The sequence below is a fragment of the Terrapene carolina genome, unplaced genomic scaffold (genome assembly GCF_002925995.2).
Source record: "Terrapene carolina triunguis isolate 2854851 unplaced genomic scaffold, T_m_triunguis-2.0 Scaffold21, whole genome shotgun sequence".
NCBI lineage: Eukaryota > Metazoa > Chordata > Testudines > Emydidae > Terrapene > Terrapene triunguis.
Window position 1 is genome coordinate 40,852,781 of NW_020664372.1, and position 26,668 is coordinate 40,879,448.

The following is a 26,668-nucleotide window of genomic DNA, read 5'->3' on the forward strand; positions in this document are numbered from 1 at the left end:
ACCCCGCACTCACGGGGCGGTGGGAAGTGGAGTGACCCGGCCCCAGCCCGCTCCGCTCTGCTTCTGGGGAATCCCTGGTAGCTTTCTTCCCTAAAGTGATTTTGACACAAACAGTCATTGTCTTATCCATTCCATCACTTCTAATTTCTTCACAGTCTACCTCATTGTTAATATACAATCCTACTCCACCACCTTTACCTTTATTTCTGTCTTTCCTGTACAGCCCATACCCTTCAGTACACGTACTCCAATCGTTACTATTCCATCACGTTTCTGTTATCCCTATAATATCTGGTTTCACTTTCTGCACCAGTAGTTCTAGTTCATCCATTTTGTTACCCAGGCTCCTTGCTTTGGTGTACAGACATCTTAGTAGTTTCTGTATTGCTTTGCCCAGATTCCTCACCTGTTTAGGTACAGTTATTATACTGTCAGTATCACCTACCTGACCTATCATTGGTATCGGCACTATCTTTCCTCTTGATGTCCATTACCCTACTTCTGTTGTTCCTTTCTCCATTGCTATATCCTTTCTTACTTGAGTTTCCTCCCATTCAGTATTACAATCAGTTGTGGAGTATACATGAACATCTCCCAACTGTCTCCCCCAGATACCTAGTTTGAAAGTTCTTTTGATCAGTTGTGCCAACCTCCATCCCAGAAGTCTGTTTCCCTCCCTACTCAGGTGGAGTCCATCCCATGAGAATAGTCCTCTGTCCAAGAATGCTTTCCAGTGATCAAATATCCCAAATATCCCTTATAGCACCACTGCCTGGCTATCATCGTAATGGTTGATCATCATATTGTTGTCTCACCTTCATTCTCCTCCTCTAGGGACAGGTAGAATCCCACTCAAGATCACCCGAGACTCCATTTCTTAAAGTGTCTTACCCAGCCTGGCATAATCTCTCTTGATGTGTTCCAGCAAGAATCTAGTGGTATCAGTTGTTCCCATGTGAAGGACAGTGGATTCTTCCCTGCTCTCATTAGGATTCTCTTCAGCCTCAGGTCCACATCCCATATTTTAACTCCCAGCTGACAGCACACCCTTCCGTTTTCCAGATCACCTCTGGTGACAGGCCTGTCTGTTCTTCTTAATAGGGAGTCCCCTATTGTTGTTGTGATTCTCTGGTATTCCTCCTTCTGCTCTTTCTGGCTGCAAGTCCTCTTATTTTTTGCTCTTCCTTGCAATCTTCTGCGAGTTGTCCCCTATCCTTCTGGGGCTCCAAACCCTGGCAATCTGCATTTACTGTTCCCCTCTTCTTGTAGGACTAGCCACTCTTCTCTTCTTCCTTGCCCTCCCACCTTCTGTTGCAACCTGCTGTGCTCTTCATTGTACAACTCAGCAAACCTGTTCCTGAGCTCAATTTCTCCTTCACTATCTGATCTTTTCCTCTGCCTGGTTCTCATAGTCCCATGCTTTCACTGGCCACTTTCCTCATCCAGCAGTCTACCCTCACAGTTCTCCAATTCAGCTTGCATCTGTGAATCTTGAATTTTCCCTTCAGCCTCCTCTTGCCTTCCCTTCATTCTCTGCTCGAATTCCAGTTAAAACTCAACCATTGTTTTTGTCTGTGTCTCCAAACCTTAGCTCTTCTCTTCCATCAGCTTTATCAGGTGGCCCTTCATACAAGCGAAGCACTTTTTGGGTACCCTCTCCAGGATAATGTACATCACACAGCTTCCACATTCCAGTCATCTTCATTGTCTCTTCCATTTCTTGGGTCACTACCACTGCTGCCTCTGTCATTGTCATATCCTTTCCTCCTAAGCTTCTGTCAAGGAAAACAAAAAAACCAAACCCAACCAAAAAAACCCCACAAACCCCCTCCCCCCCAAAAAACACACCACACACAAAATAAAAAGAACATCACTTACTACCTCGCCCAAACTCCTACTCCCCTGTTTTCAGCTCTGTTTGCTGGCTGCTGTGCCTTTGCTTCTATGCTCGTGGCTGGCTGCTTGGCTGCCTTTATAGGCCCCCTAATCAGGGCTCTGCTGTGGTCAAAGGCTCTGCTTCTTTCACAGCACACTGCCATCTACAAGCCTCTTTAAACTGAAAACAAACAAACAAAAAACAAAACAGCAAGCAAAAAGCAAACAAGCAAACAAACTCTCAAGAACTGGATTTAGGGGCAGGCGACCCGGGCAAACTCCTGAGGTGCTGGGCTTGGGGGCGCCGGGCTCAGGGGCCAGGGCAGGTATTCAAAAATTTAACAAATGGGGGGAGGACAGGGGATGCTGAAGACCGTCGTCACCTGAGGTGCCATTTGGTCTCAGGCTGGCCCTGGGGCCTGCCTCTCTTCTCCTCTAACAGATTGCCACTCAAAATCCCTTATTTTCAGCTATTTGCTGACTCCTATGCTGCTGCTCAAGTAATAATGAGTAAGAATATTGGAAATAAATGGTTACATATCCAACAAAATCATAAACTTTCTAGAGACTAAACTTTAACAGGTTACTCTCTTGTCTAAAGAAGCTTATCTCACCCAAAGTTCTCCTCAGTGTTTTCAACCAAGCCTGCTTGAGACCCCTTTTTCATAAAGCAAAATCATTGTCCTTTTATTTCCTCAGTGAAGGGTGTCCCCCTGTAATGATCTTCAGTCGTGGGGAGCATTGCCTAGTAGTCAGGGACTTAGGCCCTTCGACCTGCAAAGAGGGTTTTGTTAGGGGAGCCCAGGCCCTGCCACTCCATCAGACTCCAGCACAGGGCCCTCTGAGGGCAATAAAAGGGTCTGACACCCATGAGCGCTTTAAGGCTGCCCTCCCTGGACCACTCCCTGCCACCCCACTATTGTCCAAAGTTCGGCATCTCTACAGGAAAGCATGAAGGGGGTCAGCTCATCACTTGGCACCCCTTCACAGCCAGGCGTGGTATGGTAACTCTCTTCCTCTCTTCTCATGCCTGGGCCTCTGGCCAGGTCAGTTCCAAGTCTCACCCCTTCAGGGATAGTCTATAAGCCAAATACAGGGAATCAACACAAATCAATGGGGTTAGTAATAGGTGAGAGGGGGAAATGCCTCCCTCTCAGGGTCTATCAGAAGCCAGTCCTCTCTTGTCTCAGGGAGGGACCTTCAGGCAGCTGTGGATGGGAGAGATCCTGCCTTCCCTCAGTCCTTTCTTCAGAAGCTGCAAGGTGATGAAGGTCCTTTTTCTTCCCTGGCCTGCCTCCAAGTGAGCTGTTCTGCTCTCTTTTAATTTCTCCTCCAGTCTGTGAATCTCTTGCAGGTGTGGCAGGGCAGGGCTGGTTGATCCCAGAGCAGCTCCTTAACCCCTTGTTGTCCAGTGCAAGACTTGTGTATCCCATCACACTCCCCATATATACTCCAGAAAACCTGTGATCTGTACCACCAGACAAGGTTCTCTCCCCACTGCTGTTTTTCTCTTCTTGTCAATTTCTTTCTGAAGTCCCCACAATCCTTCATTTGCATTTAGTTCAGACTGGTGATGGGAGACCCATTGTGAATGAGACAATATTCAATTTACATGTAAACAGATGGGTATACATCTCTTGTCTGAAAGAAAACCTGTTTTTTCACCTTTGCTGGTGACCACTATTTTTATCTAGACTTTAAGAACATATTTTCAGCTCCTTACGTGATATGTACATATGCAATTCACAAAATTATTGATGACCAGTGTGACACTGGCTTTTATTTGAGACCTTACATGACACTCTTTTGTGAGCTAGAATGTACATGTCAGGTCCCAGTGATCTCTGTAACCCCTCTGCACCTCCTTGCTGGTTGGCATTAAGAGGTTCCTGAGTTCCATGCACTTCTAAGGTCTCACATCTGTCACAATAGGTATTGGGACAAGCATTCCCATGAAGAAATAAATGAGTTGCTTTGACAATACTGTTTATCTAACATATAAACACACGGAGGCCCAGATTTTTAAAGGTATGTAGATGTTACTTTGCTCAGTGTCACAATGCCTAACTGGTTTAGGAGCCCAAGTCTCATTTTCAAAAGGAATTTAGGCACTGGGGAATCTAAATCCTATTGACTGTTGAAGGGATTCAGGCTCTTAAATCAGTTAGGTGTTGTGATGCTGAGCACAGCAATGCCTAAATACCTTTATAAATCTGGGCCTCAGTGCCTTTAATATATTGTGAAATATTAGTAAGATAAGTGTGTTCTTCTTTTCTTAACATTTTATTGTTTAAATTTAAAAATCTAACAGAGTGATTGTTTAAAAAAGTAAGCCTTTAAATTGTTTCCAGTCCGGTATCAATTTGCAGACAGAGAAAGACAAATTTGGATCCCCTTTGCCTGAATTCAAGAGATTTTCTTCTTGGGAGCAAGAGTTAGGAAAGACACACTCATATAAAATAGTAAGTTTAGCCATTCAGTAATCAAGAAAATTAGCTCTTGGCCTGTGTGATTGTTTTGCAGACTCTTTATTGTTTGCATTCTCTAGGTTGCATTGCTTGCTGATGAATATTGTAACTACTGTCAAGATGTTTTACAGAACTTGAGGAACAATGAACTTGACAGGGTATGCCATTGTTTTAACAACATATCTGTAAATATGAGTATTAGTGATTTATTTAGATGACAAAAACTGACTGCAATGACAAAATTATTTCCATGTAAGTTCACTTTCTTTATGTCAGGTGATGATTATTTATATGCAAAATGAGCACTCAGTTAAATCATTCTGGAATACTTTATTAACATAACATACTTATGTGTTCCAGAGGCCAAATTAGAGACCCAACTATTTAGGTGCCTAACTCCCATTGAATTTAAAATGAGTTCGAATTTAAATACTTTGCAAAGGGCAGCTGCTGACTTCTGAAAGAGGAAAAAATGCTTGGTGGATCTCAGAACACTATAAGGAGAACCAGACTTCTACCAAACTTTGCCTTAGTTTTTGGCTGATTTGTGTTTAAACATGGGTTGGTTGTGGGGGTGATTTACAAAACTGTTCTTGAGAAAGGCATAGTTCATATTCAGCCACTTATCCCCATATCTGGGGCCATATTTACGTTACTGCTTCTTTTCTCTTCAATTTCCTTTTAATTTTTAACTGGCTCCCCTAGGCTGCTCTAACCTGGGCCTGAACTAGGGCTAGGATGGAGCCAGGAAGAGAACCAAGGAACCACTATCGGCTCCATCAGAGCTCCTCTCTCTGCTGCAGTGAGGAGTGTTGTGTTGTTTGCATTCAGTTTAGCGTTCCATAAGTGCAAATGTAATGAAAATTAACCAAGGAATTTGTGCAATAGGTGGAAGACCTTATCATGTCATTCTGGAAGTCTTTGCAGCCTGAAACAATAATGCTTATGTCACTGCCAGATATATGCCAACTCTTTAAATGCTATGATAGACAGCTGTTCAAGGTACTGTAGACACAGATTTGTTTATTGCAATTATTTTGCTATCTGTTCACATCTTTTCAATAATTCTATTTGAGACAGAATCACAGTTGTTTATTATGTATCTGTACCCAGAAATACCACCTGAATCTTAAGTCTGTTCTTTGTACTCTATGTTGAAACTCTATGCCTGAGATTTTTGGATGAGCCCATTGGAGTTTGACACCCAACTCTCACTGAATTTCCATAGGCTCCTTTAAAAGATCCAGCCTACATCAGTGAAATTTGCTTTTATGGCCTTGGGCTATTTTAACATGAGGTTGGATGTGGCTGATGAAGAATGAACATTGGATTGCTGCCATTTTTAAAAAACACCAAACCTATGTTGTTCCTTTGACAGCAGTATATACTTTTAGTGAAACTTCCATGTTGAAACATATAGTTCTTCATTCATAAGAGTTTACCTTTTACCTGAAACTGGCCATCATAATAATGTTTGATAACTAATTAAATAAATGATATTTAGGCTTCTATAGTTAGCATCTGTTCCTACTGCCATTAAAATCAATGGGAGTTTTGCCATTGACTTTAGTGGAAGTAGGAACAGGCCCCTAGTATTATGCAGATTTAGGCCATAAATACAATTTTGTCTTATGATTCTAGAAGCATCTGTAGCAAGCCAAAAATAATGTAGTTTCCCTATGAACCTCTGTTTAGGAAATGGAGAGCATTCTGCTTGATGACTTCCTGCAAGATGTCCCTATACAATATTTGAAGTCAGTCAGATTGTTCAGTAAAAATGTTAAACTCTGGCTGCTTACTGTTTTGGAAGATTTTCCACTCTTACTACGAATGTCCAAAATCAAAGGTATGCATCAATAATAGAGAAATTATAAGTGGATGGATAGATGGATGGATAGAAATTGTTCAAAACTTTATAACAAATCTATTTTTAAGCTCCACCTACAGTGCAAAGAAGACTGTTACTAAACCATTTTTAAAATATGATTTTAAAAACTTTCAGGTGGCATGATTTTGATACCTGTGAGGACTGGGATTAATTTGGTTACAACCAAAAATAAGTAGTCTCAAACAATTTGTAAAAACAGTTTTAACCAAATTATGTCCAGTCAATGCTAAACCATGCTAAGTAAGAGTGTTTATAAAACTTTTTGTAAAACCTGTGCCTGGGCATGGTCTCTTTGGCAGTGTCGATAATTATGAATAATGTGCAGAGACGGTAGATCATAGTTAGAAATAACTGAAACTGACAGCAAGGTCTATCTTAAAGTTATAGTACATCACCAGCATTTTGGTAAACAAACTAAATTACTGAGTGCAACTTTACAAACAACAGATAAATTGTGATACCATTTTGTAAGCTGTAACAAACTTCAAAGTTCCTATTCATTTATGAAATTATTATATGCAGGGTTGGTAGCATCATCTATTATATGCAGGGTTGCACAACACTTCCCATTATGAGACCCTGTTTTCAGTTTCTTATAACTTTGCTAAACTTTAAAAATTTGGGTTGAAATTTTCCATAGTAGGTGACTGCCTCCAACTGAATTTTCTTGGAAAATTTCAGGGGGAAAAGTTCAGTCATTTATGAGAACAAGCCTAGGAGAAAATATGTTGTTTTGCCCATGTTAAAAAATCTAAAGCATTTTCTTTCTTTATTATATTATTATTAATTATAATTATCAGTCATCATCATCATCATCAACATCATAGCACCTGGGAGCCCAGACATGTACCAGAGCCCCATTGTGCTAGGTGCTGTACAAACACGGAACAGAAAGACAGTCTCTGCCCCAAAGAGCTTGCAATCTAAGACCAGAGACAACAGATGGATACAGACAGACAGATGAGACAGTGCAAGGAAACAAACAGCATGATAGGCAGTGGTCTCAGCACACTGGCAGCCTAACTGTTGTCAATTTTTTGTAGGCCTCACAGCAAAGTACAGTTTTAAGGAGGATTTTGAAGGTGGATAATGAGGTCGCTTTGTGAATGTTTACAGGGAACTTCTCCCAAGCATGAAGGGCAGCATGGCAGAAAGCATAGAGGTGTTTGTTTGAAAATTTTAAGAAGTGGGTGATGATGGCTGACATCATGGGCTAATCAGAGTTGGGAGTCAACTTTTCATTACTGAATGAGAGATGTTAGGTAGGGTGGAGATAGATCATGAAGGGCCTTGAAAGTGAAGAGAAATGGTGTATGTTTTATATGATAGCGGAGAGGGAGCCAGTGAAGGGATGCAAAGAGAGGGGTGACATAGTCAGAGCCTAGGAGAATTATCTTTGCAGCAGCATTCTGAATGAATAGCAACAGGGCAAGGGCCAGGGAAGATGATGTTGCAGTAACTGAGATGCAAGATGATGAGAGCTTGGACATGAGTTTTAGCTGTGTGGATGGATAGAAAAGGCTGTATCTTAGAGGTGTTATGCAGAAAGAATCTGCAAGACTTAGACATAGCATGGATGTGAGGACCTAGGAAGAGGTCTGAGTTGAAGATAACACCCAGGTTACTGGACTGAGTGGCAGAGAAGATGGTCGTGTTGCCAGTGATTGAGAAAGGAGATAGTGGGAAGGGTTTGGGTGGAGGATTAGGAGCTCTTTTTTGCCATGTTGAGGTTGATGGCTGATGGCTAGACATCCACAAGACGATGTCTGAGAGACAGGCTGAGATTTTAGTTTGGACAGAAGGAGACATGTCTGGAGTAGAGAAATAGATCTCTGAAATACTCTAGCGCCCTCATCATGCCTTGAAATTTGACCAAGAGGGAGGAGGAGGCTTTGTGTCAGGGATGTGCCTTATGTTCTCCCTGTGAAAATCTGCCCAAATTTGGCCAAGTTATGATCTTGGAAAAATTTCAGTTTGCACATGCTTACTAGACTTGCGAGAGATTATCAGCTAAAATCTCTGAAGATTCCATACTCACTGAGCATGCTCCATCCCCTCACAGCTCCTAGTAGGGTGACCAAATGTCCCAATTTTATAGGGACAGACCCGATATTCGGGGCTTTTTTATATATAGGCGCCTATTACTTTCCCACCCCGTCTCAATTTTTCACACTTTCTATATGGTCACCCTAGCTCCTAATGCTGCCACACTGCACATATGCCATCCCTACAGAAAAACTGAGCATGCTCCAGACCAGGGCTACCGGGGTGAAGATAGACTTTCACTGTAATGGCTGCTCCTGGCTGCTGTAGGCTGGGGTGAGGGCTGGCACCAGAACGGACAGCAAGGAACCTGTCTCTCCTGTACTCTCATGACCCTCCCTGATGGCAGCCAGGGAGTGTGGAGGAGGAAGCCATTTGCTTCAAATACAGAGGGGATAAAAAACAGATGATAGGGAGAGAGAAAGGGGTAGATTGGATTAAGGAGTCTGCTGAGATTGGAACTGTATGGAGGAGAGAACTATAACTGGGAGCTGGAGGGGAAGACTGGGACTGGCAGCCAGTGAGGGAAATGGATTTGGCAGAACTGGGAGCCACTTGACTATGGTGGGGGAACACGGAGATCCAGTGAGGGGATTGGGGTAGACTGGGACTGGCTGCACTAGGAGACTGGGACAATGAAGCAGTGAGGGGTAAACAGAGAAGGGAAGGGGAGACAGATCTGACAAGGAGATCAGTTGCGAGGGGGAAACTGGTATGGGCTGGACAAAGAGACTGGAACAAGGAGACAGGGAGTGGGTGAGGGAGACTGAGATTGGATGAGGAGCCCAGAATGGGAGACTAGGACTGGGCACCAGTAGTTGGGTGGTAAGAGACAAATCAGATGAAGGAGCCAGGAGGTGGGAACTGGGATTGGTTGGGCAAGGAGACTGACACTGGGCTGAGAAACCTGAAGAATACAGACTGAAACTGGCAAGTAGAATGGGACTGAAGGGTTAAGTTAGGGGAAAATAATCAGAAGAGACTGTACCCACTGACTAGAGCACATTCCTTGCCGGAAACTGTAACGGAATCCAAGAATGGGATTCTCTCTCTGCTTCTGCCACAGAGTTTGTATGTATTGCTAAGCAAGTCACTTAAACCAAACTTTTCAGAGGTAGTTGTCATAGTTTCAAGGTAACTGCACCTGTATTTACCTTCCATGGTCCCTCGAGGGCACTCATTTAAAGGTTTACAGCTCCAAGTTGTCACCTCTCCTGGGTGGACACCCATGTCTCACTCCCTTCTGACAGGGGTTTTTTAGGCTGCACTGCTCCCTGATCTACACTGTGACATCCCTAGCAAGCCAGTCTGCCTGAAAGAAAGTGCCTGTGCTTTGCTTTCTCTCTGAGGGCTATGACCAGTGTATTGACAGCAGTTACAAGTTACCACACAGCTCCTTCTAAGCAAGCACATGTATTCTTAAGGTAAAAGCATTACTGAGAAAGAATATAAAAACAATAAAAGAAACTACACACATGCTAAAAAGTTTATCAGACGTCACCCCCAACTCCAATACAGGGTTTTGGTAGGTGTCAGTCTTTCAAACCCCACAGCTGGCTTTCCCTTTGGTTACAAGTTCATTTCAGTCTTTAGATCAGGAACAGAACCACGGCCCCGGGTCACTTTAAGCTCAGGCTGTTTATCCCAAAGTCCTTTTTTTGTCTGCTGGTCTCTGGAGAACCTAGTCTGAAGTAAAATATGTGCGCCTCACCAGGAGAGGAACCTCTTTGGAGGTGTTATAATTTGAGTGATTTGCCTTAATTCTCCCTACTATTTTCACTTTCTGGACAAACTGTGGTAACCCTCCCCACATGGGGTGCATTCAATCCCTGGCCCACAATGATACATAAACCATTCATACACTTAATACAATATGGTCTCCCAAAGATATTGCAAGCAATTCCCGTATCTATCAGTGGGCACTAATTGGCTGCTCCTCCCTTTCTGAGTGCCCACTTTGAGACCCCGAGGCCTGATTTGTGCTAAGCACTGACAGCTGTAACTAAAGATAATGGGAGCTTGAATATATAAAGTCCTATATAACGCTAAGTACTCTGAAAAATCAGGACCTAGGTGTCTCAAATTGGGCACCCCAAATTAGTGGATATTTTTGACCTTAATGTCTCTGTGCCTCAGTTCCCATCTGTAAAATGAGGATGATAATGACTATCTGTGTTATCATAGCACTTAGGCCCCAGTCATGGACCAGGACCCCATTGTGCTAGATGCTGTACAACCACAGAATAGTGAATGTCTGCTCATTAATTGAGCACCATCCATCCTGTGCAGTGAATGAGGCAGGGGTCCTGTGGAAAAAATAGTGTGGGATCATCTAATTAAAGACTGTATCGTAATGCATAGGCACCAGGGGGTCAAATTAAGGTTTCAAAGGCAATCTTAATTCTGGCCTTACATAACGTTTGCGTGTTTGACTTTGCAACCTTAATAATGTTCTTTTAACATAGTCTTTTGTGGGTAATATATTAGATTGGGCCTTATTCAGAAATAAACATAGCCTTCTGGCCTGCATAAACCCCAGGAAGTCATGAATCCTAATCAGAGAAAAGATTGTCCATGTGGAAACTTCTGTAACTTATTTTATAGTTACACTGGCTCTCCCTGCACCTAAGTATAAAATATAAACAATATTTTATCCTGAAGATCCCAGGGCAGGAACGATGCTTTCCAAGTGTTGCACAGTGTCTACATTGTGAGTGCTACTGGAAACAAATAAAATACCAGCTCTTAGTCATTATGCTTCATGACTGTGGAAGCAGGAAGGCGAAGGTTTCAGTTTTTAAATCAAAATTGAAAAGATTTATAATTGTTGTTGCTTTAATTGATCTTAAATTGTAATATAACAGCATAGGGCTGCAAGTAAAAAAGAAAAAGTATAATGGGTGGGAAATCTTGGGGGTTTTCTCCTCTTTGTCATGAGTCTATTGATTTTAGGAATAGTTTTAATCAGTGCAGCTACTGTCTGCTAACTGCAAGCTTTAGAATGATAGGGCTGAATCCTACAAGATGCTGAGTACCTCAACTGTCTTTGAAGTCAAGGCACTAAATACCTTGCAGGATTAAGCCCTCAGCCTTTCACATTGCTCCCTCAGGGGCCCATTTTCTAAATTATAATAAAATCTGTCTTCATTAATGTGCTTTAGAATTTAAAATGCCAATGATAAGAAACACCTGCCTCTTCCTCCTTAACAGAAGTTACTGTGTTTGTAAAAAGACTAAGAAGAAAGACGTATCTTTCTAATATGGCAAAGGTATGTTTTATGTACTTTTTAAAACCTGAACCCATAAAGCACAAGGCTTGAACACCTCCCATGTAATAAGCCTGACCTAATTTTTGGTTATGTATTTTACACAGTCTTTTTTGTAATATAACAACAAAACATTTCTTTATGTTTGTGCATTGCTACAAGCCATGATTGGGGGACAAATCATGCCTCCTAGGTCCACACACGGAGAGCACTCTCTTTTGCACTGTTTACCACTCTGGATCCTGCAGAAGCCTCTCAAATAAAGTCAGGATCCATGCTGGGGGAATCAGTGGAGACTAGCCAAATTTGTACAGGATGGTGGCTGCACATTGTCCTCCCTCAAATCCCAGGAGATGATACAGCCTGGAGTTGTTATATAATAGGTTGCATTTAGTGTTCCCCTTCCCCCCATTTCAGGGTGCTGAAGCCATCATGCCTGGGGCAATCCCTGTACCACAGCTGTAATGAAGGCACACTAGCAGGGAGCTGAGGAGGAGGAGTTCAAGCTAGAGTTCAAACTGTTTCAGAGACACAATGCCTTTGCATGGGTCCCTGGGGATCAGTCAGGTGTGGAGACAAGCCTGTGCCCTTTTCCACTGGGGTAGGCCATCCTCACCACTCCATCCCCAATAGGACAATCAGCAAGGATCTCTGCAAGCTTGCTTTCACTCATCTTTCCTCCTCAGGGTCACCTTCGATGGGTTTTGTCACGGGAGGGATGAGCTTGGTCTAAAATTGGAAATATAAGACAGTGTGTGTCTCCCACTTCTTGTTGGCCCCCCAGTGCTATTCTTCCTAAATAAAATGACCAGAAAAACTTCAGCAAGGAGCTGGCTTTTTAACCCCATAACTAGTGTGTTGTATATTTTATAACAAATTGTATTTATTTATGGCTAGGTTGCAAGGTGGGCTGCATTTCTCTCCCCTTCTTTGCATGAGCTAACTTTACCTTGGGTCTAGATGTGCAGGGATAAAGAGTACTGCACATTTGCTTACTCTACCCCAAGCAGATAGGCAAGGAGTGGGCAGGGAGGAGGAGGGAAATGGGTGGTATGTTGGCTCCACCCCTCCAATATGCAGACCAACAAAAGTGAGCCAAAATACCAGTGGTAATTACTACCCACCTCTTCACCCTGCCCCCACCCCTCCAGCGCAAGGGGAGTCAGAGCTGCCTCTACCTAAGTCTGGCTTTTCATTTAATTTATTTAAAACCATATCAGCAGCAAAATAAAAAAGACAATTAAAAAAACTAAAAATAGATCAAACATTTTTTAAAAACCAAATTGCTCCCTTCCACACACACCGGGCCTGTCCTGTGAGAGGACAAGCATCCTCAACTCCCACTGACTGCAGCATGCCTTTAGGGTGCTCAATACCTCATAAGGTCAGGCCCACACATCCCTAATCACTATTTCTTATGCACCTTAGAGAACGACCTGCAAGACTCAGGGTGCCTACAACTCCCATTAATTCAAAATTTGTTTATTTAGATTTACTGGGCTTCTTTTGTCACTGTGTTTTAGTTCTCTGATACTCAGCTGCCCACTCCCTGCACAAATTAAAGTTACTGGGGGTCAGCTTTAACTTACACCAATGAGCTTTATTCCAGATGAAATTCACCCTATGCCAGGGGAATTCTCCAGTGGCAATCTCCGGCAGCTTTAGATTCCATCTAGCACCATCTAGAATCTGGGCAACTGTACATTGCCCTTATACCCTAAATATATTATGGGCCTGATTCTCATTTACACTAAGGGTACGTCTACACTACCCGCCGGATCGGCGGGTAGTGATCGAGCTGTCGGGGATCGATTTATCGTGTCTAGTGTAGACGCGATTAATCGATCCCCGATCGCTCTGCCATCGACTCCTGTACTCCACCGCGGCGAGAGGCGGAAGTGGAGTCGACGGGGGAGTGGCAGCAGTCGACCCCGCGCCGTGAGGACACGAGGTAAGTGATTCTAAGTCGATCTAAGATACGTCGATTTCAGCTACGCTATTCTCATAGCTGAAGTTGCGTATCTTAGGTCGATCCCCCCCCAGTGTAGACGAGGCCTAAGACCCCTTTTTACCACTCACATGTGTAAGGCCCCTTTAAACTACCAGAGCAGTATACAGAGGCCTTAGTGTAAATGAGAATGTGTTTTAAAAACACATATTTGAACAATTGAAATATGAAATAAGTCTTTAAAACAAACTTCCAGAAAACCTTCCTTCATCAAGATAGCCTCTATTACAGCTTCCATTAGAGACTGTTTCATGTTCAGATTTGATGGCTTCTGGTGAACCAAGGCAGGAAGCAAATGCCTATCAAGGATCCTTCATTGGATTGTTCTACTAGATCCCTCATTGGGACTTCAGGCCCTTCCTGGTTTTACTACGGGACTGATAGCCTGAACACCTCAAATAATCATAACTGTTTTCCTGCGAGAAACACATAGGTATCTCATAGGGAGCTAGGTGGTCACTCAGGTAGACAGGACCCAAACCACATGGAGCTTTATAGGTCAAAAGCAAACCCTCCTACACTCAAAGTACACCTTGAACTTTACCCAGAAATAAATTGGCAGCCAGTGCAGGTCACTGTGCTCCTAATGAGAAACACCATTGAATGACTGTGCTGCTGCATTCTACGTCAACTGCAGTTTCTGAATGGTATAAACATATAGCTCCACATAGAGTGCTCTGCAATAATCTAACCACCTGGTGACAAAGCATGGGTAACCTCAGCAAGGTCAGCATCTGAAAGAGAATGATGTAACCTCTCTGCCATGTGCAGATGATAAGAAGCACACTTGACATCTGCTGATACTGGGACACCCAGAAATAGTTGGGGATGTAATAAAATGGGCATACCCCTTAAAAGAGGAGTGTGGATATAAGTTCTGCCATTTCCTCTGGTTGCTTCCTACTTTCTGTAAGCATTATCTAGGTGTTGTCAGGGTTGGCTTTTAGTCAGCAAGCCCTCACTCATAGTCCAACACAATAAATTGTTGCACTGCACCAATGTGGCCTAAAGAAATGGAAATATGGATCTGGATGTCATACTGAGGATGCCACACCCATATTTTGTCACTAATGTTCAGAGTCACATTCTCTTGTTTTTAGCAGCTGCTGTTAGAAGCCTGGGGTCTTCTTATTTCCTGATGATAGAAAAAAGCAGGGGTGTTTTGTAAGTTGGGTGTTTCTAGTTTATTTCTTGTGAGCCTGGAAACTCCCAGTGAAACAGGGAGAAGAAGGGGGTAATATTTAATCCTGCCCAAAAACTGTTTTGCAAGATGAACTGCATTAAACTAAAATGAATGAGGACTGGAGTGTTATTGAAATTGCAGTCAAATTGGGTGAATAATGAAAAAAACAGGTTAGAATTATATTTGCAAATAAATGAGCCTATTGCACTCCACTGCTGTTTGTGCTGTCATTCATTATTCACAAATATCCAGTTGATCGCTGGGTTTTTGTGCAAATGTTTGTGAATCCTGAAAGTTTTCTGAATTTTAGCACAAATGATTATTCATCTGGAAGTCCATACCAGAGGTGCATTATTCATCATCCATTATTCTCTCTTCATTATTTTCCCATTTTAAAAGTTTCATTAGGGAAGCCAAAATAATACCATGTGATAAAGGTAACCAGTCACAACCTATGAATAGTAAATAGGTGAAGTGAACAGTTCATAAACAATCTACACGCTGAAAATGTATTGCTGAAAGTATTGGGAGAATATGTGTGAATGAGGAATACTTTGAATAAATCAGAATCACTTCACATATGATTCACAAACAAAGAAAAGGTATTCAGTCTCAACTAATACTATTTTAACAAATAATTCAACCAATTTTACATTTCAGATCTCAAAGATAGGGCTGTTGTTATATTTTCTGAGCAGAATGTGAAAAACTGCCTGTGAATTTAATTGAGATACACACATCAATGTCCGTTGCCATTGAGGAAAAGTTAGTCCTGATACACCTTTTCATTCTTCAGTCTTTATAAGACTACAATATTCTTTGATATAAGAGCAACAGGCTCACATACTGAAAAGTCACCAGGCCAGTTTATTTTATATTGGTCAATATTGTCTGCTCCACCTTGCTCAAGAATACAGAATATAGTTGAGAAGTAGATCATCAATTGCTGAACATTCTGTGAGGAAAATTTGAAATGTGCCTAACTAGTGCTTTGGGGACTAGACTGTGTAATGTCATTAAACTCCGTGTTCTAACTTAACACTGAACAAGGGGTATTTTTTGACAGACAGAGAAGAGTTTAACAAAATTAAAGGTACTTCCTTTTTTTTCTTTATCTATAGACAATGAGAATAGTCTTGAACAACAACAGCAGAGTTACTGTTTTAAAATCAGACTTGAATGCCATCATCAACCAGGGAATTGTGGACATTCCTGGAAACCCCTTGCAAAAGAAGTTTAGAAATATGGATGAAATGGAAAGTGACATGGAACTCAAATGTAATATTTTTATATCTTTTCTATTCATTGAAGCACTTGGCTCACATGTTATTTAAGCTTTAGCATTTCCCCGTGTTTGTTTATTCATGATCTGTCCTAAGTGGAAGCGTAGTCTGGCTATAACACTAATTATTGGAACAGGTCCAGTAAAATTGAGATTGGTGCATATAACATTATCCTCTAAGCATTAAAGGATAAGAATGATAAGCTTTCAGTTCTGGTTCTGTCTTACAGCTTTCTGTAGCAGCAGCAGCATTTTTATGTCATTCTAACAATGTACTTTGAGCAAAATGTTGACAAATGAGTATATCTATGTTTTATTGTTAATAAAAAAGAATGGAGAATTACATTTTGCATGATCCTGTGTTATTAACCAAATCACACTACATTATTTTCAAATGGACAGATTTGAATATTGTACAATGAACAGGACAAAGGTTATTGACCTTGCAATCTGTGTCTTTATACTATGTCATTTATAAACAACAAAATGCAATGTTTATATGGAGCAATGACATAATACATTTACCATTGTAATGAATAATGATAGGACTATAATGACAAGTTTAATTCTTAGAGTAATGGTTGCCATTTAAATTTATTAGTGAGAGATGGGCAACTTGGTCTACTGGACTGAACATATGACTGGAAAAGAAAATCTTGAGTTTTGTTCCTGGTTCTGTCCCTGACTTGCTATGTGAATTTGGACATTTCATCTCTCTGTGATTCTTTTTCCTAGTTCACAGAGTATTTGTGAGAACTAATTAGATTATGCTTATATAATGCTTTAAAAATCCAAAACACTTTATAAATGCAAAGTATTATTGCTACTAGAATTAGTGAGTACCTTATTTTTACAGAAGTGGATTTATTGATTGTCCTTGAACCTTCTTGAAGGAAGAAGACACAGGGACAAATTCTACTCTCAGTTGTACTGGTATAAACCCAAAGTCTTTACTTTTGTTACAGAATAATATTGACTTTGGTGTAGATCACTATATAGCATTTGGCTTAGTGTGTTAATTTTCAAACATTTTGCTTTTGCCACATCTGAACTGAGTTTGGGCAATGGTGGCTAAATTTTTAGTTTCTCAGGAAAATTTTCAGAAACTCCTTTTATCATTTGAAAGCAATTGTCTCCACATCAGCAGGTGAAAAAGACAGCTTTGTGAATCAAGTGAAAACTTAAATTAATAATCTGATAGTGTTTACAAACTCAGTCCCTCCATTCTCCTTTCACATTTGAAATAACCTCTACTCTTAGAGGGCCACCCTTACTCATGGTGAGTAGTCATGTATTACAGTGATGGAAAAGGACATGAACCTGAATAGAATGGAATTAATTTCAGAGTTAGGTGCCACCCAGCATTAATGGGGGTGTCAAAATCTGGTCCAAAATCTATTAATAATATATTATGAGCGGTTGTTTAATGTATTTTTTTTTACATTACTGCTAAAGAGAAGTGTAAACCAAATGCTGCAAGCAATGCATATTCCTTTTATATTTTATAGGCTTGAATAACTTGATTTCCTTGCTGGATACTTCCACAGATGTTAGGGTTTTCCTGAACTGTATGTCTTCAAATCTTCAGGCTTTTGTCATTCAGGTACAAAATTAACTCATTATTTAAAAAAGAAAAAACCAATCATAAGAACATAAGAACGGCCCTACCGGGTGAGACCAAAGGTCCATCTAGCCTAGTATCCTGTCTTCCGACAGTGGCCAACGCCAGGTGCCCCAGAGGGAATGAACAGAACAGGTAATCACCAAGTGATCCATTCCCTGTTGCCCATTCCCAGCTTCTGGCAAAATCACACCATTTATCATATGTTTGTCTTTCATGTTACAATCAAGTCAGTTGTTATCCTGCTTGTCAGTAGTTTGCAGCAGTGGTATTGCATACCAATACTCAGACTAGAGTATCAAGATTACATAAATTATGTACAAGAAGAAAGTAATTGTCAGACAAAAATTCCATCTTTGCATGCATCCTGTATAACCACACAGCTGGGAATGCAAGTATCTGGTCTAACTTCATATCCATGACACATTACCTTCCTTTATAACCTAAAACCTATAAGAAAAGGCAGATAAGACTGAGAACTGTGCTTCATGATTTAGGAGACACTAAAATCTGAGCAGCTGGTAGAAAAATGGCTTTTCCTACTGAAATAGCTGTGCCTATGGAAATAGATGTAACTATCTTAATACTGTGCATACTTCTTCCCCTGCCTCACCAGCCTTTCAATATTTCCTCCAGTGGTAGATCAGAATTATCAGTAGCTGCAGTGGTGCTGGTAGTTTGGGCTAGATGGGATAATCATGTACATTTAAATGGAGTTATTTACTTTTTTTTTCTCCTTGGAAGGAGCAGGGGAGGCTGTACTCCCTGTTAATTAATTATTCCTTGTTAGTTCCTGTTGTGATTTTTTAAAAGTAATAATAGTACTTTGAACTTCTATAGCATCTTCCCTCAGAGGATCTCAGACTGCTTGTACTGTTTTTATTTCTGTATACAAATTGCTTGTGAAGTCTTCAGTACTACATGTACTTTCTTTATTTGACCTTATCATGAGTCAAGTCATTGTCTATTTACAGCCAAGCAAGAATAAAGAAGAGTTTAGAAAATTAGCAGCTAACTTCCAACTGAGATGGAACTTCCTCTTAACTGCAGTAAGCAAGGCAATGACACTGTGCCATACAGACAGTTTTGGTAAGTAAGAGCTTTTCTCATGCTCCGTGCTGCAATGAACACAGGCCCAGATCTTTGTCCCCTTTGTGTCAGAAAAGTCAGTACCAATCTCTCATTGGCATTGACTCCTAAACCTCCAGCAGGCCCTTACTTTCAGGACACTTCAAGGTCTGGTCTCAGCTGCCTTCAGGCATAAGGGCAAGATGAAGAAGAGAAGCACTGAGAGGTCTTTAACTATTCTCTTGACTTGCTATCCAGATCGGATATTTGCTTCAGGAGGGCAATTCTGCAATTCTTGTTTAATTAAAACTCCTTAGCCCATCCTCCTGGGGATTGCACCAGCAACTACACTTCTACAAGTGGAAATATGCAGAGACCATCTCAAAGAAGAAAAAATGGTTACCTGCCTTATTCATAGATTTTTTTAAGGCCAGAAGGGACTACTGTGATCACCCAGTCTGACTATCTGCATAACACATCGCCACACACTTCCCTGAATTAATTTCTGCTTCGAGTCGAATAGCTGTGATTGAACTAGAGTATATCTTTTAGAAAAACATCCAATCTTGATTTAGAAATTTCCAGTCATGGAGAATCCACCACAACACTTGGTAAATTGTTCCAGTGGTTAATTACACTCACTTAAAAATTTGCACCTTATTTCTAGTCTGAATTTGTGTAGCTTCAACTTCCAGTCATTGGATTTTGTTATACCTTTGCCTGCTAGATAGAAGAGCCCTCTGTTATCAGATTTCTGTTTCCCACATAGGTACCTCTGACCAGGGATCAGCAACCTTTGGCCTGCGCCGCTTCCCGCAGCCCCCATTGGCCTAGGACGGCAAACCATGGCCAGTGGGAGCCGCGATCGGCCAAATCTGCGGACGCGGCAGATAAACAAATCGGCCCGGCCTGCCAGGGTGCTTACCCTAGCGGGCCGCGTGCCAAAGGTTGCCGATCCCTGCTCTAGACTGTGATCTAATCATCTTTTAATCTTCTGTTTGTTAAGCTAAATAGATTGAGTCTCTCACAATAAGGCATGTTTTCCAATCCTTTAATCATTCTTGTGGCCCCTCTGTGAACTCTCTCCAATTTTTTAACATCTTTCTTGAAGTGGGGACACCAAAAGTGAACACTCTAATCCAGGAGCAGTTGCACCAGTGCCAAATACAGAGGTAATATAACATCCCTACTCCTCCTTGATATTCCCCTGTTTATACATCCAAGGATCACATTAGCTCTTTTGGCCACAGCATTGCACTGAGAACTGAAGTTCAGCTGATTATCCACCATGACCCCCAAGTTTTTCAGAGTCATTGCTTCCCAGGATAACGTCCTCTGTCCTGTAAGTGAGGGCTACATTTTTTGTTCCTAGAGCATAATCCAATAAGAGCAGAGGCAGTTTTTCAATTAAAAATTAACAAGTTCCTAGGCACAGCACCTTGATTGAAGATCCTTCCTAGTTTATACCCATGTAAAGTGTTCATTCCTTGTTAAGATTATTATTAATTGCTTGTTTAGTGCCAATAATGTGCTTGGTGTGGAGCAAGACACGGAAGAAGACTTGGTCTTTGCTGAGTGGGGTTTACAGTCCAATGAAATCAATGAGGATCTTTCCATGGGCTTCAATGGGCTTTGGCGCAGGCTCCAAGTTAGGCTTTTCAGCTTCACTCATACAGTTATTGATTGAGCCTCAAACTATATACAGTCAGTAGGATTTTTTGTTTGGGGAGGGCTGGAATTATTAATCAGTGTGAGCAAGGCAACAGATGATGGGACGTTGTTAAGCCTTGCAAAAGAAGGAAGATGGACAACCACACTGTCCCATATTGTTAAAATAAGGGGGATCCCCTTTAGTCCATGTTTAAAATCTGTACTTAGGGCATATTCTGCCTGCATGTTGGTGAGCAGGCACACATAGTTCAAGATTTCTTATTCGGTGAGTACTATGCTCCAAATCCTATTAATACAATGACACCATGTGGTTTACAAAGGAAGATGTACCTGGTTAGGTAGAGTATTTATATGAAACTCTAAAAGTGATGATGTTGCAAGTGATTTTTGTTGTTGTTTAAACCTAGGGTCCTGGCATTTGTTTAATTTGCTACTTTTGGAATATGTTATTCACATTCTCCAGTCCCATATAGAGGAGGAAGGAGATGGAACTCTCTCAGACATGCAGCAAAACGATTCACCTACCCAGCTAGTTCGTGAACCTGCTCACCTTTGGGACAATTTTTCTGCTGAGCAGTTTCGAGCCGGAGCCCCAGAGCCAACTCGGGTAACTCTGACACAGAGCCAGAGTGATGTTAATCTGAACAGCATTATTCTCAGGGTCCTGAGCTGTCTGGTAGACTCAGCCACAGGCAACAAGGTAAAAGTAACAATACATTTGTTTAACAAGAAAATAGAATTAATTTTCAAAACCCAACTGCAAGAGATGATGGCGTGTGTGGATGTGTATTGAACGTCTAAGAGTAATATACATAATATTGTACATATGTAAGAGTTTTCAGATTTCTTCTTCATATACTGGCAGCATACATCTTAAATCTTTCTAGAAAGCAGCAGCCAATGGAACTGGACACATGTTAATTGCACTAAGATTCAGACCTAATGTTATATTATAAGGAGTTGTACCCTGACCCCACTCCAGTTCCTTTGCTGCCAACCTTATCTCCCAAGATTTACCACCTTATACACGTCTTCAGTGACAAGAGTGGAAAGGTACTGGATTGGGGTCAGGGCTACTGCTTCTTTAGGTCAGCACATTCAGTGCCACAAGTGAGCATCGGCGTGGCCTCAGAGTGACATCAGAACCTGCATTCTGTCAGCTTCAGCAGAACACCACACAACCCAGGTATCCCATCTCTACTAGCAGCCAATGGTGTTATGCAACCCCACTTATCTGCTCAGCCCCATTATGCTTCCCACCTTCAACCTCCCGATCCTTACCTTCTCCCTCCACTTTGTCCTTCTCCTTCCCTATGCCTTTCCCCTAAACCACTCTACTCTCCATTTTCCTGCCTTCTCCCCCTCTACTCCTCCTTTCACATACCTCCCTCATCCCTCTCTCATCACCCCAACTCTACTACTCAAAATATAAATCACTTTAGAATGCAGGTTTTGGTATCACTGGACCAGGAGAAACAAGGTCTATAAAGGTGCTGCTGGTGCTGTGTTCACTACTGCGATTGTTGCAGAAACTACAAGAGACCTGGAGCTTTTGGTGCTCCACCCCAAGAAGGCCGTAAGGAGGAGTCAACTGATAATGGGGAGCCGCGTAGTGGTGGGTAATGCTGGCAACTCGTGTCTCTGGGACAGCCAGATTACTTGACATAACCTTGTCTTCTCCTTGTCTTCACGAAACTCCTCCGTCTCTCCTGTCTGTCCAAAGTGCTGCTGCCAAAATCACCTCCCTCTCTCATCCCTTCAAGCATATCACCCCCTCTGTGGGTCACTTGCCTGGTTTCCTGTTCCTCTGTATATCAAGGGTAAATTTCTTACCTTTGCACACAAACCCCTACCTTATGCAGCCTCTGCAAATATCTCTAAGCTGGTCTCCTTCTGCCTTTCCCTTCTTCCCCTCTGCTCTGCCAACACCAATCTCCATACTCTTCATCTTCTTCTCTCACAGGCATCTCCATGCTTTCTTCCAAGCAGCCTCTTATGCTTGGAAAACCTGTTTGTCACACTTCCACCCTCATCTTCTTGAAGTCACTGCTGAAAACACAGTTCTTCTGTGAAGCCTACAAGAAATGAGAGGGAGGATTAGGAATAATAGTCATAAATAAAAACCCTTGAATCAGAACCATCAATATGTGTCTATGTCTTACTGAGTAACTCTGTAATATTATGATCACCCTTGTCCTTCCTCCTCCCTCCCATCTCTATCTGTTTATGACCCTCACTTACTGAATGTAGACTACAATTTTTGGCATAGGGACCATGTTTTTACTTGCTATTTTGAAAGGCACAGCACAGTTCTGAATACGTAAACATCATCATTAATAATAATCATCTGGAGAATGGGTAAATATCACGTTGCTTATTACAGAGCTTGCACTGTCTTTCCCTCAGCATGAGTAATGTTCATTCATCCATAAAACCCCAGCCTACACACTCTGTGCTTTCTCTGTTTACCTGTTACCAAATTAAAATCCCATTCAGCTGCACACCTGCAGTAGGATTATCTGCAGAGCACTGTGCTGTAGTCAGTTCTACACCTACATTACATATAATACACTGTAAATCACAGGAAAGAGACCTAGGTTTCTTATAACCTCAATGGACAACAATGGCAAATAAGCAAATCAAATGCTTTGATTTGTTAAATGGATAGAAAAAATAAGGAAATAATTAACTGCATTATAGAAATCAATGGTGTGTCCTCATGTCAAATACTCTATCAAAAATGATATAAATGTGTTAATTAAAATGATTAGAGGCAGGGTAAATCCCTAGCCCCAAAGAAGGCAATGGTAAGGGTCCTATTGACTTTAACAAAACCAAGATTTCACCCTAACGAGGTATGCCACAGGAGCAAAGATTGAAAGGACCGGGGTTCTTTATTTTGAGAAAGAGAAGAATAAGAGGGGATATGACAGGGTATATACAATTATATATTATTATACTGAAGGCTAGTCTGGTGATTCTGTTAAACATATCCCACATTATGAGGAGACTTAATTAAATGAAAAGGTAAAAAATTTGGGGGCACAATCCTGCAAGCACCTATGCATATGAATAATCTCACTGAATTCAACAACACTAATCATGTGCATAAAGTTATTCACAGGCATAGTAATATCTAATTCTTATATAGTGCTTTGCATCAGTACAGCTCAAAGCACTTCACTGTCTATATTGTAGCTATCTTTACAACACACCTGTGAGGCAGGGAAATACTATTATCCCTATTTTATAGATGGGAGAACTGAGGCACAGAGAGGATAAGTGACTTGCCCAGGGTCACACAGGAAGGCTGTGGCAGAGCAGGGACTCACTCCTGGGTCTCCCATGCCCTAGGCTAGTGCTCTAATCACTGGATCATCCTTCTTCTAAACATAAGTGTTTGCAGGAGCAGGCCCTTGAAACAGATAACAGAAAAGACATTTTATTCAATAGCAGGAGGATCAGGTATATAATCTCTCCACAGTGATAATATTTACACTTCCATGTTTTATTTGCAGCTCATCCAGGTCATGTTGGAAGACAAAGCTACTAAAAGTTCAGTTAAACTAAATCTTCCAGTTGGAAAGGAAGCACTTGTTACTCTGAAAGATGGACAGAGATTTATTATTCGCACCTGTGATTCACAGCAGAGTTGCACTAGCATTTGTTCCAGGGAAATCCAAACAGACTTATAAGAATTGTTTACAAGGGATTTATTGTACTTACCTGTATGCTTAATATAGATTTAAGAAAAATGTTTTATTTTTCTGTGAAATTAAAGGGCTTTTTTCTGTAAATACTAGCTACAGAACTGTGTTAAAGTATTATTTATTAATTATTATTATTATTTATTTAAAGTTTTCATGTATTTAACTGTTTGGCTTATTTGAGTAAATATATAAGAAATCCTAACATGGAATGTACCTGCCTGCTTGGTTTTTGTTCTTCTCTGTTTCTAATAGCTCTGTCATCAATAATGTTAAAGACCTACCTGAAACCACAATGCCAAAGAAAGTCAACAGGAACTATGGAATGGACTATCAACCCCATCAAAATTCTTCTTTGTGTCTACAATATGGACGCCAGAGTTCAGGCTGCTATTTTGTCTTTGACCTATCCTATTATGCTTGGTATCTCAATTTATACAGAGCTCAGCTCTAATCTCAGATCCATGGATATGCGTTGCCATGAATCTTGGAAAAATTCCTACTGAACTTCCCATTTCTGCAGAATACTGTGGAGTCAGTATCTCACATACAATGTTATTAGTTAAGACAGAATAGGTCCTATAATATGTAATTGATTTTCCCATATGTCCAACACAAAATTGTCTCAATTTGCTGTCTGACCACAACACAAGCAGAATTATACAGAAAATATTGGGAGATACTGGAAATAAATGTGTAGAAAATGTGTGGTATTCTACAGGATACTAAATTTATATCACAGCAGCATTTGCTTTGGGAGACTGACTAGCTGTGGTGTGGGCAACACTTGGGAATTAGCTCTTTCAAATAGTTTTAAGAAGCATTAGTACAGGAAGTTGATCCTACCATGTAGAATGTAATTCACTATTGCAAGAAATTGGGAGGCCGGTGAAGGCTTCTTGATTGGAGCTCCCCTGACATTCCCTCTTTCTGCTTTTGGAAATCCTCACTTATCTTTCATATGCCTCCAAGTGGTTCTCAGCCCAGCCATTGGGAGGGAACTCAGAAGTGAGGAGGAAAGTCCGGATAGCCTGACAAAGGGTCAAGTTGGGGTTATTTGCTAGAGAAAAACGGTAAGGGTTCATTCTGTTGTGGGGATGAGATTAAAAGTCTGGAGATCTTACATATGTTGGGGAAAGAAGGGGACTGAGGGTCAGAAAAGCAAGCCTTTGTGCCATTGTTTAAGAATATCTCCTATTTTCACCACTTTTGCAGGTGTGCTTGTAAATGAAGATGAAATATTGCAGATCTGTGAGTCTGTGATAAATAGCACCACATCCCTTACATGAAAAATACTTAACAGTTCAAGTGATTTCAGTTCACTTTTATTTATAAAAGTTCATATTTAAGATTAGAAATGCCATGTATTCTCACAAGGCAGTTCATCATGTAATGGAACAGGAGATCTAACTTAAGACCTGAACTGGGACATCCACTCTTCAGAACTGTAAGAGACTAGGACCTATAAAATGTATCTGAGTCTCCAATGAAAGGAAAAGTCTCTGATGAAAATTACACCTCCTTGCCCAACCTTAAATTTGCCCCTTTTAATAATTTGCGCAAATATAATGAAAAGTTAATAACATATTACTAAGAGATAGTAAAATTTAATTTCCTTAGCAAAGAGTCTACTTCCATTGTGCTATAATGCTAACAGATAGTACACAATTACTTTAAAAAATAAAGTACAAATGTTGAGCTCCAATCCTGCACAGATTTATGCCTGTACTTAATAGGACTAATAGTGCATAAAGTTAAACATGTGCTTAATCTTTGCAGGATCAGGGTCTTAGTTGGTAAACATACCAATTAACAAGGGATACATAAACAAATCTAAAAAGGTAGGACAATTTCTACACTGATCTACACCTTGTAAAATTCCACTAAATCAGTGAGATTACCTGGGATGTAAATCAATGGGAAATTTGGCCTCATGCATTCATCACATTCCATAATCCCAAAGATAACGTTTTACCTTTTTTCATAAAAATATCTTATTATTCAGTTAACCTATAGTAGCAGAAAATGTGTGTGGAGTTCTGACAAACATTACTGCACGATGGGACTAAATTAGTTTTTAAATCTGTAGTCCAGATTAAATCTATAGAATATTATTTCTTTTGCAATAAATCAGTTTAGAACATAGCGGGGGTTGGGGAGGGGAATAGTGTACGGTGAAGGGGAAGAAGAGAAGATAGTAAATGGAAAAGGTATATTTGGCATGACTGAAGTGGCTGCATCCTTTAGCTTGTCATTGCCAGACTTTTGACGGAGAACAATTATTTTGTGGAAATTATAATACATTTCTTGTATGTTCAGTAGACGCTGTTGATACATACTTTCAAGTTGAATTCTTTTCTAGCCAAATTCTTTTGTTTAGCAATATTGCCTAAGCTTTTGTTTCAGGTGGCAGGGTTGACTTTCTATGCAGGGAGATTATACAGGCTGTTGATGCTTTAGCAAGAGTGTAAACTCAATCTAATCCATCTCTGAGCCAGCTTTCACCACAGGAGGGTGCTGCTATCATTCCAAAGGTTCAGGCTTTGCAAGGTTCAGTGTGGATCTTAGCGTGGAGTGTTTATTACAAA

At 41.0% G+C, this 26,668-nt stretch overlaps 1 protein-coding gene across 1 annotated transcript in view; it reads left to right on the top strand.

Annotated features, from left to right (window-relative positions):
- Positions 1 to 24,099, top strand: part of RFX8 (RFX family member 8, lacking RFX DNA binding domain) — a 49,629-nt gene extending 25,530 nt beyond the window's left edge. The window contains exons 6-15 of the mRNA XM_026659603.1: positions 4,227 to 4,337; positions 4,424 to 4,501; positions 5,232 to 5,345; positions 6,039 to 6,189; positions 11,485 to 11,543; positions 15,853 to 16,009; positions 17,522 to 17,616; positions 18,609 to 18,723; positions 20,781 to 21,073; positions 23,892 to 24,099. Coding sequence (XP_026515388.1) covers positions 4,227 to 4,337; positions 4,424 to 4,501; positions 5,232 to 5,345; positions 6,039 to 6,189; positions 11,485 to 11,543; positions 15,853 to 16,009; positions 17,522 to 17,616; positions 18,609 to 18,723; positions 20,781 to 21,073; positions 23,892 to 24,068 — 1,350 coding nt within the window. The 3' untranslated portion in view covers positions 24,069 to 24,099. The remainder of the gene's footprint in view (positions 1 to 4,226; positions 4,338 to 4,423; positions 4,502 to 5,231; positions 5,346 to 6,038; positions 6,190 to 11,484; positions 11,544 to 15,852; positions 16,010 to 17,521; positions 17,617 to 18,608; positions 18,724 to 20,780; positions 21,074 to 23,891) is intronic.
- Positions 24,100 to 26,668: the final 2,569 nt, after the last annotated feature.